The 15862-nt window shown below is 36.1% G+C and overlaps 1 protein-coding gene across 1 annotated transcript; it reads left to right on the top strand.

Moving 5' to 3' along the window:
* The first annotated feature begins 6331 nt into the window (after positions 1 to 6331).
* Positions 6332 to 7875, top strand: LOC147070893 (uncharacterized). The gene is made up of 2 exons (XM_085949086.1): positions 6332 to 6608; positions 7493 to 7875. Exons 1-2 carry the CDS (start codon positions 6534 to 6536, stop codon positions 7838 to 7840), a joined length of 423 nt encoding a protein of 140 aa, XP_085805212.1. The 5' UTR covers positions 6332 to 6533; the 3' UTR covers positions 7841 to 7875.
* Positions 7876 to 15862: the final 7987 nt, after the last annotated feature.

The raw sequence follows: 15862 nt of genomic DNA, 5'->3' as shown, positions 1-15862 counted from the left end.
ACGAGAGGTTTCGAAAAGGTTGTACTCCACCGGTGTTGTTTTCCTAAGATGATCTACCACTCGTCCTGAATCCCAAACCGGTGGTTTGACGGGTTTCGTTTTATGTACCGAAATTGCCTGTAACATATTGTGTTGTACTACCACGTTGATGCTGATATCTCCAATGATAATCGGTTTGCAAAATGTGGCTATGACTGACTTATGCACCAGGATGGTGTTTGACGACAAACCCTCCATGTTGTGCATGTAGCCTAGGTATCTGGCCAATTCCATTGGTTGAGGGCTATTATGATCCATTAAGGTTCATGATAAGCGTCAATTACATTGAGCTTTTTTATGAGCTGATTATTGGCAAATTTAAAAGCGGGCGGTTCAGCTACTGCGATTTCATGATTACACACAAAATTTTCCATTCGCTGATAAGCCACAAGCCAGCGAGCGATTTTGACGGAACGTAGTTCGTTTTTTTGCCGGGAGGTCGCTACGCTCCATAATAATGTTTCCATTAAACGTCAAAAAGGTAAATTTCAAAATGAGTAGTTCGTTTTTCCACCACCACGCTCTACTGCGCAGACGCGATACGCCCACAAGCCGGCGTGTAGCTTATAAAGTTGACCGGCTTTCAACTTTTCTCGGTGGAGTGTTTACAACCTGCTTATTAGCTTGTTCGATGATTACACTGGGCGAATTTACAGGCAGATTATAAATTTGCCAATAATCAGCTCGTAAAAAAGCTCAATGTAATTGACGCTTTACCCATGCCATTGTCTTCCATTTGTTCCAAGCTGGTTTGTAAGTTTTTAGAGTCGAAGGCCGCCATCTGGAAGTAAGGAGTGCCCTTTCTTCCACCATTCAATTCGATGTTATTTCCACCCCACCCGAAAGTATCCATAGTTAAAGGGACAGGTCCTGGGTCCTTGGAGGTGGACGGTTGGTCTCCATACCTACTAGTGTCGTATGTATGTGAGGCATTGTCACTGTCTGTTACGTCTCGTAACACATACGTTGCAATGACATGTGCTGTTTCGCTTGCGAATAAATCCACCTCGGGAACACCCCATCTTTGAAACAGGGGGGTGGTTGCGGTGTTGATGAAGTACCATTCGGGAATGAGTTGTCTGCGGGAGAGATGATCTGCCACTCAGTTGTAATTTCTGCGGAAGTATTGTGCAGTAAACGTGATGTTGGCTCGACTGGTAAATACTAGTATCTGTCGGCATAGGTTTTATGAGGGTGACAGATTTTGTGCCGCCCTCGTTGTTGATGTATGCCACCACTGTTTTGCTGTCTGTCTGCAGAAGCAGATCTGATCCTATGATTGATTGTACCTGAGATTGAATTGCAAACATTTCCTTCCTGTTGGAATGCCATCCCGTGCTAACTGGTCTTGTTCCCACGTACCTGATAGGTGGTGTTCATTCAGTTGGGCTCCCTAGCCTGTGTCAGCTGCGTCTGTCGTCAGGAAGTGATTGATGTGTGTCAACTCTGAGGAGCCTATCACCTGGAGCCACCACATGATGTCCTGTTAGGCCTGTGGAGGGATTGTCGTCTATTGGTGAGAATCTTGGCGAGAAGAGAAATTGGCGACTGGAGCTTTGTAGCCGTCGGCAATGCAACCTTCCTCGTGGAGGTAGGATGCGAAGTTAAGTCGCCCCAGAAGGGATTGAACATGTGCCTGCCTGAGGGACCAACTGCCTTTTTGTACCTGCGTTGTGTCAAATCTGAGGATCCTATCGCCTAGGGCCACCACATGATGTCCTGTTGGGCCTGTGGTGGGATTGTCATCAATAAGCGAGGATGGGACCTCGGCCATATTGATGACTGGAGCGTTGTAGCCGTCGGCAATACAACCTTCCTCGTGGAGGTAGGATGTGAAGTTGAGTAGTATTACTAGCCAGTCTTCTGTTTGTAAGACGGCTGGAACCTCGTAATGGTGAATTAGTTTGAATGGCTTTGGCTGTAGGAACGCATTCAAACGCTTTCGGTTGAAAACAGGACATAGGGCCCCGTCTTCTTTCTTGATCAGAAACAGGGTTGAGAGAAAAACTGGGGGTTTGACCCGCTTCTTCTAGAACCCCTGAGTTCTTTAAGTCCTCGATCTCGAGAGTGACCTCTGCTGATTGTTGCGTTTGAAATTCTTTTCGTAAAAGTAAAGAAGGACTTACCAATGGTGGTATCCGCACAAAAGGTATGCGGGCTACGGCTATTATTTTTACCAATGTTGGGGGGGGGGTACACTACGCCATCCAGACTCCCCGAAAGTCTCTTAGGCGGCCCCCAATGTTGTTGGTCGTCCAGATGCGGTCGCCTTCGCTTAGACTACGGATCCCTGGTGGCAGTGGCAGCTCTAGCATATTTTAGTAAGTGGGGTCAGATGGGGTGAAATATATAATACTTATAGGCCACGGATTCCAATTTCGCACGAACCACAAGGAAAACAAAACAGTCTTTTTAAGGATACACTTGCAGTCGACCACGTTTTTTTAGTAAATCATTCCGATTTAAATATTTATTTTTTTTTGGTTTCACTAGTTCATACACAATAACTAAATCACTAGGTTGGTGAGGTCCTAATCGTTTCATTTCTAGTTTATCTTCAAATGTCAATGTACTGAACTTATATTTCAATAAATAATCCACCTCATTCATCATAGTACGAGTGCCTACTTAATATTATTTATCAAAATTATTTTACTAACGTGACTATCTACAAATAGTACTTCACAATACATATAGAGAGTGTATACCTATTAACAAATATAATTTAAAACTTATTTTAATAGATGAATGACCGTTGATCACTATTCACTGACGTCTGACTGGCAAACTAAAACAACTTGTGACAGGATATGCCCCGACCAACAAGATAATATAATAATAATATGTACGTCAACTTTTACCTAGGTACAAACATTTATGCAGGGGTGGGTATAATGAATCGCATCCCCGGACCACCACCAATACATGTAAAGCTAAACGTGTATATGACGTGCTTAATGTTCTACACAGTTATAGCGATAGAGAATTTTGAGAATCATAACTGACAATCGCATATAGCGTCTCATAATTGCTTTTCTAGCATAAATATTTGCTTTGATTTGAACGGGTACGTCTCAGAAGGTCCCGGCCACAGGGAACTCGGTTCTCAGAAGTCACAATCCGACATTATCATTGTACGTATAACTGCTATGTAGGTAGACTGAAGCATTAACAGGGTTGCGCTAAGAAACAAGAATCAAGGATGGGTAAACGGTACAAATAAAATTCATAATTAATTTATACTTAACAAAGTCAATGTATTGTGGCAGGCATGTGTAACATGAATATTTAATTGAATATTAATTAAAGAATGATGGGGGGGACTGTCCCCTTGGTCTCTTAAGGTAGAGCCGCCCCTGCCTGGTGGAGCCCGTACCTCCGATGGAGAACTCCCTTCCCACAGGACGTCGCCCCTTGGGAGCACCCCGGCCATAATGTGAGTTCGAGGGCCTTCCGGGACTCTCAGCTCGCAGAATCCTTGATAGTGCCTCCCGAGTGAAGGTATCCTTCCGGTAAGGATCTGAGTCATGTTCTCGCATATTTTATTATGCGTTGTCCTCAAAACCCTCTTCGATTTTTTGGTACAGGCTCATCGCTGTTATGATGTTTTGAGGATTGGTTGCCCAATCCACTAACCCTTACATACCCTTTCAGAAGCTGTCCCGTTGGAAAAACATCGCATTCTGGAGTGCCGCGATGGTCCTCTCCGTCAGCTGATGGTTAGCTGATGACGAGTGGTCGGAACGACGCAACTTGTCATTTAGACCTAACTCTACGACCGTAGGGGCCGCCAAGGATTGTTTTTTGGGCGTTGTGCCACTCCTTGCCGGTCCCCCTGCTGAAATAAGGTACGTAACGAGGATACCCCAAACATCAGCATCTTAATCGACGCTCGTACGTTGAAATTTTCCTCCTGTAGCAGTTCTGCTTCGCCGTCTGGTGTCCATTGCTTTTAGAATATCCTCCTCACGGTCATTCAGATGTTGCGCCATAATCACTGATCACTTAACGTTCACTTAACTATCACTTAACGTTCGTCCAAGATAATTTTTTTGATAGTTAGAATGAACTGTCAGACGTAACATGTAAACAATAAGAAAGTCAAATCCTTAATGAAGACAAAGGGATCCCAAACTCCATACATAAAAAAATGGACGCGCGGGTAAGACCAGTAAATAAAAACGGAGGTATGACCAACGACAAGAAAAAGGAAAATAAATTAGTAGAATATAACCTCACGCGAAGAAGAAAGAGCAAACCCTATCTCTAGGACTTCAAAGTCAAATTCGAATAATTGAAAATATCGACAAAGTCTCTATCATCTCACGACGTATACCTACCTAGTATATTTATTATACAACATTATTATTAATAATAATTTAAGGAAGTTTAAAGATTTAAACAGTTTATAAATAATTATCAATGACAAATAATTGTAGGTAGGTAGGTATCATGTTCTTTTATTGTTTTAACATACCTATTAATTTCACTATGCATCTCTATAATAATAATATTAATAATCAAAAATCTATAGATCTACCATCATAAATTGGCGTTTCAGCGAGGGCGCTAGACATTGAGAATGTTGCCATAACTAACAAAAAAATGGTTATTTATACATTTTTATTGGTACCTAGTAGATTTATGTACAAAAATATTAAAATAAAAAATAAACACAATCAAAATAAAAACGCGTTACTTTCTTTATAACCATGAGGAAGAAATGCATAGTTGGAAAAATCATAAATTGTAAAATATAAAGTAGTATTGTGTATATTTTAGTCATGGAAAAAATATAATAAAAAAGGCGAAAATAAATTAAATTCACTCTAAAGACAGTAAAATAGTATCAAAATCAATGGAATTTTAAATAAAACACGATAACAAACTATAAATTACACAAACAATGTAGAAATTATATAACTACTATTATAATGGTTCAATTCCAGATAGACTATCATCCGATTCTGTGTCACTCTTATGCCGGCGCTCCATTGGCACGCAAGTCAGACGATTTACAGTCTTCGGACTTTTTTTTCGCGTGGAGCACCCCAGGTCTGCGGACTTTTTAATCCGCAGACCAGGCTCGTTGGATTTCAAACATGTTTGATATTTTACTCGCCGAGCCGCTGAAATTCGTACGTTCACCACGCTTTACCGTCACATTATTTATATCTATGCAGACGGACGACAGCGCCATCATTATTTTACTGTCATTCAAAGTGTTCGGACATCTCACATCGATAACAACAATGGTAGATCTACGAGTGCATTCGAAAAGTTTCTTGGAAGATTTTATTAGTTGTTTTAAAGACAACCCATCGTTGTGGAAGACGACCAGCCCACTATACAAGAATCGTGATGCCAAGTCCTTGGCGTATGCGGAACTTTTGGAGATTTTAATCAAGGTGGAGCCGCAGGCAAGGGTCGACGATGTTAAAAAGAAAATACAGACATTGAGGTCGGGTTACAGAAAGGAGAGAAATAGAGTAAGGACATCATATCGAAGCGGAGCCGGCACAGACGCAGTTTATCTACCCAAACTGTGGTACTATAAAAATTTGGAGTTCTTGAACGACCAAATGGAAGGTACGTAGGAATGCTTTAAAGCTATTTATTATACACGTGCAGATTATGAAATTGTCGTACCTAGCTCTGAAAGTGACATCGCATTAGATTAGCTACTATTAAGCAATTAAAACATACAGCTATGAATCATTTCTAGTCACAATAAAATTTCTTATTCTTTGCCGAGGTAGGTAATAAATAATAATAATATATAGGTACGAGGGAATGCTTTAAAGCTATTTATTATACACGTGCAGACTATGACATTGTCGTATCTCTGAAAGTGACATCGCATTAGATTAGCTACTATTAAGCAATTAAAACATACAGCTATGAATCATTTCTAGTCACAATAAAATTATTTATTCTTTGCTGAGGTAGGTAAGAAATAATAATATATAGGTACGATCATGGCGGTGGAAGCGCGGCTTATTGAGTCGTGGTCGGGTTCCAGGTTCAAATCCTGGGTCTGACAAGTACACATTGAATTTCAATTTGTGTATGAGTCAGAGTATGGACCTAATATGTTGAGCAAGTGGCTGACATCCATTTCTCGTAAAAACAAAATCTGTCAATACAAACCTCCACTCCGTGGAGGTCCATATTATGATCGGACATGGTCGAAAGAAGAAGAAAAGAAATGATCATAAAATCAAAAATCGCTCGAGTTAGGTTCCTTCAGAGACAATCAATAAATCGTCAATCATCAATCAAAATTAATGGTACAGTTTGGTTATGAGGAATACAGCGGAAAACACATTTTGAAAATACCCGATATACTGGATTACACCAATTATACCAATATCAATATTAACCGTATGAAGGAATGGGTACTTAGGGGAGAGATAATAAAAAACAAGTTTGAGTATTATGTTGTATTTTAACAATTTACATTTTGTTTTACAGAATCGAGCTCAATATCCAGCATGGTGGACGATTTGGAAAACATGTCTCCTGATGAGAGTTACTCCAACTCGTTAAACAACGAAGATTGTATTGAGGTAAAACATTTTAACTAAATTGTTACATTGGTTTAATTTATCTATTGCTTATCATACTTTCTTGCCATGTGACAGCCCCGGTAGTATTAAAATATTTTTCGAAATCTCCTCGCGCTTTCTTAGCATTGGCAGTCGAGTTCCGATTAGTCGTTGCTTCCAAAGGCGCTAAGGTGTCCTGTGACCTCAGTCCGAGCTCTATTAAACCTGTCTCAGGATTTTCCCTATCAAGGTCATGAGAAGGAGTATAAGTATGTGTTGATTTGCGACGAAGAAAGTTGTGCAGCACACAGCAAGTTAATACAACTGTATTGATATTTTCAATTTTCATGTTTATTGGAGCTTGAAAAATGCGGAATCTAGCAGCTAAAATGCCAAAAACATTTTCTATAATTCGCCTGGCTCTGCATGTCCGATAATTATATATTCTTTTACTGTGATTTAATTGCCTTTGTGAATACGGCTTTATGAAATCGTTACGTAATGCAAAGGCTTCATCGCCAATATAAACAAATGGCAGTGCATCAGAATTAGCAGTAGGTTTTTTTGGTGCAGGTATTTTTAATCTGCCTTCGTCTAAACGTTTGAAAAAATCAGATTTTCTCAGTACGCCTCCATCAGAAATACGTCCATTTGTTCCAACATCAACATAAATAAATTCATAATTAGCATTTGCAATCGCCATCAAAACAATGCTGTGGAAATGTTTGTAATTATAAAAGTGGGAGCCGGCGCCTGCAGGTGGCACGATTGCAATGTGTTTCCCATCAACTGCGCCCAGGCAATTTGGAAATTGCCATTTACTATTAAATTCTTCTGCAATCGTCTCCATTTCTTCGTGCGTATCAGGGAACTGCAACAAAAAATAATCAACATTTTATTTACAGATAGAATATTCGCCTTCAACATCCACGTTGTCGACTACTCCAAGGTCGAATCTCAATAGAGCACCAGAACCCCCATCGTTCAAACGAAAAAAATCGAATGATAGCGCCAACAAAGTGTTAGAATTAATCACCGACAAACTAAGCAAGACTGAAGATGAATTTGATGTTTTTGGCAAAATGATGGCCATGAAACTACGATCGATGTCACAGGGACAAAGATTGCTGGCCAAGAAGCTGATGCATGAAGTTGCCTTTATGGGACAAAGTGACAAAATAATGCCAGCAACTACTGTTCATACTCAACCAGTTTATCGTATATTAAGCAAAAATGTACAAAAGCCGGTATAATAAATTAATGTTTTTTGTATGAATAAATATCTTGTAAAAATATTTGTTTTTTTGTTTGTTTTTATGCCTTTAAACCTTAGCTTAAGCGATACAACAAATGGTAAGTATTTGAGCTATGTTAGCAAACCTATATTATTATGTGGCCTCATTTAGAAATCAAATTCCATGCTTGCTTTTCGAAGAATATGACTAGTATTACAATACATTCAACAGGAATAATTAAGCAGATTGCTTACAGCCTATATGGAGATTCCTGGCTAGGTACAGCATTCTAATGGTCTATTGAATATTTAGCATGTCAACGATGGCCTTATTTGTGACTATATATATACCTATCTCAAATGCATCTTGTCTGCCATTCTTATGATGTTGCCGTCTATGATTTATATAGGTAAAACAATCCACTAAGCGTTCACTTTATAAGACCAACCAATGTCTACTTGTTAATGATATATTTGTAAATTTGCCCAACTTTATTAGATGACGTATAATATAATACACACCTTGAAATATTCTCCTTTCAAAACGTCAATGATGACTTGGCAAGTTTCGGGAATTATCTTGCCCAGAGTTTGTCTTCCAATCGCAGTTCTATAATGCAAGTCAGTGAATGTTCCGCCGGCAGCCAAAAATCGCAGGGTTGCACATAATCTATCATGAGGAGAAATAGCTTCCCTCATCATAGTATTTTTTTTTTTAATAAATGGGGAGACCAAATTATACAGTTCTGTGTATACATCCTCCGACATTCGCAAATAATTGCGGAAATCGCTTGGTTGCAAACGCAATTCTCGTATTAAATTTGTGTGGGATAATGTCGTTCGTTTCCTTATCCAATGTTTCACCCAGTATTTGTGTACCCTTTGCTTCGTTATTACATTATCTGCCACCCAATAACCCAAAAAACATAAAACGTCGGTATCATTTAACGCCATCACGATTTAACTGTCAGATATACGTATATTATCTATGCTGTCAAAGTCGACTGTTTTACTCGTCAAATTAATTATATACTCGTTTCGTTGAACGTCTGTTGGCCAGTAGCAGAACGTAGAAAAATCTGAAGACTTATTGTCGTCGGACTTTTGGCTCGCCAATGGAGCGCTGGCATTAAGCCCATATTCCATTGGCAGATTGCGTCTGGCCCGATCGTCTGCCACGACTGTCAAACTCTATTCTCTATGGTTTTCAAGGATCGTGAGCGATCGGGTCGAAAGTGGAAAATTTTCTATTATCCGTCGTGCGATCCTTTCATTATCAAGCGAAGATTGCCGAAAGCGTACGAAAATAGCCGAATATGCGCCTGAGTCATGCAAACGGTCGTTCATTTCATTCTACTGGTCGATTTCAACTGAACAACTACAAGATGGCGAAAACTTAAAAAATATATATGGAGTATCACCGAGGACACAGTCCTCGTCGAATAAATACACGCCAAAGATATAGTGTGGAACGTAAAAAAACCCGCCATATTCAATAGCGATCACGCTGTTCTTCAGTTAGCCAACTTTTGACCCAGTGTTTTCGTTTACGGCGAGTCCTGACCGCCTGAGCCAGTTGAAATATAGCCATACTCGCTACAATAAATAAAATTAGTCTTTGGATTATTCGATTTCGATATTCGAATTACTCAATTGGTTTTAGATTCAAGCTCGCCCAGTTATTCATGATGTAAATTAACAATAAGTATACAAACTTTCTATAAATGTCAAACGGCCGCATAAATTTTAACAGATCTGATGCTCGCTAGGCTTGACAGTTGACAGCTCAGTTTTGTTGACGTAAATTGCGCGGGAATGCGTTCAGTGTAGCCACCAATCTAAGAAATATCTAGTTTTCACTCAACCTATAATTTTAATAATAGCAACACTAGTATTATTTTAACCAATCAAATCAAGGACCAACGAGATTGAATCGTTGCGTGTAATTGCAAATAGCTAGCGACGACGGTTGGCGTCGATCGTTGGATCGGGTTGGGTCTGTGCGTCTGCCAATGGAATATGGCCTTTAGGACCATTTACAGTAAAAATAAAACCAGTCGAGGTCATATTATGGAATTCAAACTTGTAAATGTCAGTTTAATTAATACACTAAATATCTTTATAAATCCGTTTACATACACAAATAATAAGTAAGTATTCATTTATATTGCTATCCGACATTAATTTTTATTTATATCATAACTTTGAACAAAACTAAAAAAAATAAGAAATAACTTGCTTTGTAATATAAATGCAACTTGGTAACACTGAACAACTGTCATGGCGACTTGCCGTTGTATTCCATTATCGATATAAATAATCATTTCGTTTTGTCCTTTTTCGTCATCGCAGAATTGCCATACTTTTAGAATGATGTCTCTGACATTTCCACGAACTGTTTTAGAACTACTTGCCATTATGCACTATACTTATTTCTTCTGTATTTTCAAAAACAAAATATATACCCCGAATCCTGCACACTGACGTTTCAAAATGTAAACATTTGACTCAGTCTGGAATAAATTTGTCATAACGCCCAATCGCCCGGAGTTATTTTCGGATGTCTACATTAATTTCTTCGTGGAGACATAATTCGTTGTTGATTATATTAAAATATAGCTTACTTTAAATACTTACCAAATAATTGGTGCTAAGTAGCTATCGAATAATGTCAAATATTAAAAGGTCACATTCGTTTATTAATAATCTAAAATGCTCTTTATGTTTTCAAATGTACAAACAATAAAAATCTTGCGAGCAAGAAAAATAGCGTACCTACCTAAATTAGCAACAAACACTCATTCGATTATAAAATACTATATCAAATATAAAATTATGTATTAGGTACATTCCTTATTTAAGGAAAAAGGTTTTTTCACTTGTTGATCTCTTTTTTTAATAGGTAGGTATATTTTATTTATCAACACTAAATATAATGTGATTTTGATATTTTGACGCCATGAGAGCTAAATAAACGCAAGCGCAATCCATAATTCGAGAAACATGTTGTAAAATTAAATGGCATTTGTGACAAATTTATCCTCGATAGACAATTTTAGTTTCAAATTCGACCGGCTGCCAATTTACGATGGTAGATCTATACTAGGTACCTACATAAATAATTAATTTGTATTCTAGAACCATTCCTATCGAATAAACTATTTTTTATATTCAAGGTGTTATTTTTTCTCGCAACTTGCAACTCTATTCTTCATTGCCAGCACAACAAACTATTTTTAGTGTAGTTACTATTTCGGCGAAAACTGTCAAAAATTCAAATTCGGTACTATCGTCAATCACAGATTATTGGAAAGGTACCCATGTAGACTACTTTCGCAATATTATAATTATTATTAAACTGGACAATGGCTAAATTTATTTATTACAGCTAAAATTCATTGTTAATAAATATAATATGACGTTACAAACAAAATGTATTATTTACTATTTTAAAAATGTTTTCGATCTATAGAGTAGGTATACACCAATGACTTTATTTACCTACTATTAAATTATACAGCTGCGATATAAATTAATTCTTTAAAATTTAAGCTAGGGCCTGCTCACAAACCTGTTTATTAGAGTATTGTTTCCACACATTTCAACATGAGGCTAACATGTCTCACTTAAAATTTTATTTTAAATTATTTATAATTAGGGATTTACTATTTACTTCACCAAACAATTACTTGAATTAATTCGCCTACTCTATATTCATTACTACGGTTTGGACTAATAGAGATTCAAGGAAAACTGCTTTTTTTTGTATACCTACCCCAACGTTGCCAGAAGTTCCAATTTTTAAGCAAAAATAGATTATTCAATAAATACAAATAAGACATTTAGATTAAGATAAAAGAATGCGATGGAGAAGTAGATATGAACCCAATGTATGAAGAATTCAACTCACTGAAACCTTATATTGATGTGATTGTGAAAAAATTCGAAAGACTCAGCTGCACAGAAATGGCATCAGTTATTCTGGAGAGAGTTAAAAGATGTTTTCAAGCTAATTTCATGTATTTTAACCTTTCCCTTACCATGGTAAAAAAATTACGCCCGTTCCCATGCCGTCCACTCAGTGTCCCGCTAGAAATTTGGCATTTTAAGGCATTTTAAAAGCTAATTGATTGCTTCAAAAGGTAAAGTATGTTTTTAAATACTATTTAGTCATCGTTTAACATGTTATTCTGTGTATATCACATGCAATTATCTTATAATCGTGTATAATAATCGGACATCGATAAATGTACGTCATAACCAAACCACGGTGTGTCTCGATCTGTTTTAAATGGAACAACGAACACACGCTGTCATTTCACGGAGAGTGGGGATGGCTAATTCATCCGAAGCGGACGAGGGTGTTGTAAGGTAGAATAACACGTGTGCAGGCGTTCGTTATTACGTTCGCCACATAAAATAATAGATACCTAGCATATTATGAAATAATATTGGCTTCGATATATTTTAATGAACACATTAAGTTTTATTGCTTACATTTTGTCCAATATATAGTGGACAAAAACATATATCTAAATATATATCAAACTCAAAATTTTATGAAAATCTTTTTAGGGCTTCTGAAACTAGGCGCTTCACTTGAAGAGTTAAAAAATACCAACAACATGACGTGTAATAATAATATGTATTTTATATTTAACGAAAAGAGAAGTATGAATGAAAAAGTGTGCACAAAATTGTAGGATTGCCCAAAGCGTACCGAAACTATTATGGTTTTATTTCGGCCTGGGTTTATCTGATTTTTAAAAACTATATAACACCATATTATGTAAATTATTGTAGTATTAGTTCAATAAAAACAAATAGGTACGTATGACTCACAATGCACTATTTATGTCGGATCTTAACAGTCTACCTCCACACTTCACCACTGAGAAATAATATAATAGTATATTATTATGTATATACCTACATCAGATTGAGTATGATAATATTTATTTATATAATAATATTATTTGGTAAGTACTTATGAAATTAGAATGATTCAGTAATCTTAATATGAATTTCTTGTACCTACATACAATCCACATATACATACATATTATTATATATAGTTAATAATAATATATAATATTATAACACAATATCATGTAAACACAACAGGTTCACTATGATTATTTATTTACATATTAGGTATGTAAGTAGGTACCTACTTTATAATTTTATTATTGGTACTTGTAAAATTAAAAAATAAAAATGCTGCAAACACTATAAAATATTTTTTGCAACTGTGTGTCTACTTCATAAACAAAAGAAACTCCACGTGTACTACCTAGTTGCACTTAAATTGCATTTGCTGACTCATTATTATTTTCGGATGAAAGCTATTATTAGTGATTTACGACGACAATACAATTTATTACGGTTCAACCATGGACCAACAAAATAATGTCTCATTTATAATCTTTTATAATTAAAAAAAACTAATATAGGTAGGTATTAGTAATATCGTCAAAAAAAGGATATTTTAGAATATCGTATTAACCGCACCGCACCGCAATTTACAAAGCTACAGTTAACTATAGATACAAATATATTATTATTGATGCTAGTCATTAGAACATACCTACATTTTCTGTAGCTGTCTGATTTCAATGCAAGGTATTTATTTTAACGGGTTTAATATTTGGGTTTGAATACAACATTTGAATGGGTAGGTACATCAATATTATGAAATTTATCGCATTGTATTATTTTCCTAAAATTCTAAAACAGAATGAAATAATATTACCCTTGCCAATATTTAACATATTGCATTGCCTAATATGATAATAGTATAAACATGTAGAACATGTGAATACGCCACGCCACATGCTGTGCTGTTTTTATTTAGCCCGCTCGAGAATTTTTTTCAATTGCCTATGTCCCACAAACTGATGTAATCTTTACAAACCTTGTAGCAAGGGTCTGTATTCTAAATCCGGGAAAAAAGGTTTTATGACTTGACTAGACAATGGTCAATAGCATTGGATCCTTTTCGTTAATTGTTTATGAATAAACGCCACATGTAGCGAAGTTAACACGGTAAAATGAACACTAATAACATTGCGTTAAGGGTTGCTTTGGCGTTTATCGTCAGATGTATTTGAACAATGTATACTTCAAGGTTCGATATATTATGGGAGGCTATAACTGATTGCATTATTCACAGAATTATGTTGAACAAAGACATACATTTCTATCTCTGACTAACAAATGACATTTTAAAATAGTGTCTCATGTTTACATTACTATTATGCGCGTTTCTCTAACGTATATCTTTCTAGATAGCCCTATCACTGTCTTATCAAAATATTGATTAGACTTTCAAAAAATGATTAATTTTACATATAAAACATTCAATTCAACCACCTATATATTTTTCTTTTTATGCCTAAATATTTTATCTACAAATAGCTAAAAGTAGACGTTTATATACATAATAATAAGTGGGGTAGTCATTTCTAAACTGCGAGACCATCGTGGCAACGGGAGTGTTAATTAAGCATACCAACATCTGATTGCTATAATATTGAACTCTCACTGAATTCTCAAATGAATTTAAAACGGTCAGATGCAAGAAACAGAATAATATGTTCTATTGAGTTGATATAATTGGAATTACTTGTTCAATTCAACATGCTATACTAATGTGCTGAATTTTAAAAATACATTACGCAGCAGAAACAAATGTAAAATCTTCAGCTTAGTACAAATAGGCATGCTTTGGGGGAAAAATATTGTTTAATATAACTATTTTAACTTTTTGTTGTGTCATTTATTGATATTATCTCCTATATATTATTATCCTAAGAGATTTTGGAAAACGCACCAACGGCCCATTTAAGCGACATTTTATTGTTATTTTTACATCTTCACTTCAAAATGTGCGCTACCGATTCATCTACCGATTGAATTGACCACATTTCAGAAATTTTCAATGATTTTACAGGTATGTGACGTTTATATCCGATATTTTCTCATATACCGCATACGATTCGCCATATTTCATTTAACGTACAGCAGAATGACGTCTTCGTCGCTTAAGACCTTCTAATCCTTTAATTGACAAACGGATTCGATTATTTTTATTCAAATATCGTAATGTAGGCATTGGCGCACTTTTTTCCGGTGAGAAAACAATAATCTTGGTACAATTCACTACGTAAATTATCTTTCAACAGCAGCGTACGCCACTGTCCGCCATTTCATAGACAACGTGATATTCCAAATTTGATTTTTTAAAATACTTCTTTGTGGCTGTTCACTCAATCTTTTTTTATTAAATAATTACCTAGGCTACTAATTTCCATAGATCAGAATATAGTCATATTAAACTAACAAAATTGCCATTGCAAACAATGAAAGAAATTAATACGAATTGTTATAGTCATCAAAATGTGTGATATTGTATAATATCTACCTACTTTTTTTCGTCCCTATCATCATCAATCTTGACCTATCCACTGCTGGATGAAGGCCTCCTCAGCCTTATTCTACTCCTTACTTACACATGAATTGTTATATTTATCAAAATCAGTGATATTATATTAATATCTACCTATCTATATATAATGCCATTATTATCACGAGCCTCAATAAATCCACTGCTGGATGAAGGCCTCTCTACGTTGATTGTATTCTTGACAGTATTGAATTTCTATATTTATTAGAAATGCTAATGTTATTTACCTACATATTTATATCGTCACCATCATCATCAATCCACTGCTGGATGAAGGGTTCCGCAACGTAATCCTACTACTTACTATCGGTTGAACGAATTTGTGATATTATACCTATTTCTATCATCCTTATCATTATCGACCTGAACCAATCCGCTGCGGGACGAAGACCTCCCTAGCCTGATTCTATTCCTTTCTGCCATTTGAATTGCTGTATTTATGAAAATCTGTGATATTATATTTATCTACATATTTATATAGTCATCATCATCAACCAGGATCAATCCACTGCTGAATGAAGGGTTTCACAACCTGATTCTACTACTAGCGGTTAAACAAATTTGTGATATTATACC

Source organism: Rhyacophila brunnea, unplaced genomic scaffold (genome assembly GCF_057557595.1).
Source record: "Rhyacophila brunnea isolate RB1 unplaced genomic scaffold, BYU_Rbru_1.0 scaffold_21, whole genome shotgun sequence".
NCBI classification, from domain to species: Eukaryota; Metazoa; Arthropoda; class Insecta; order Trichoptera; family Rhyacophilidae; genus Rhyacophila; species Rhyacophila brunnea.
This window is presented reverse-complemented; position numbering and strand designations above follow the sequence as displayed.

What these genes read in the sequence shown, in the direction of transcription:
- LOC147070893 (XM_085949086.1), top strand. Translation starts at nt 6,534, where the DNA reads ATGGTGGACGATTTGGAAAACATGTCTCCTGATGAGAGTTACTCCAAC. An exon ending in ACAACGAAGATTGTATTGAG is followed by an intron (nt 6,609 to 7,492) that starts GTAAAACATTTT and finishes TTTTATTTACAG; the next exon opens with ATAGAATATTCGCCTTCAAC.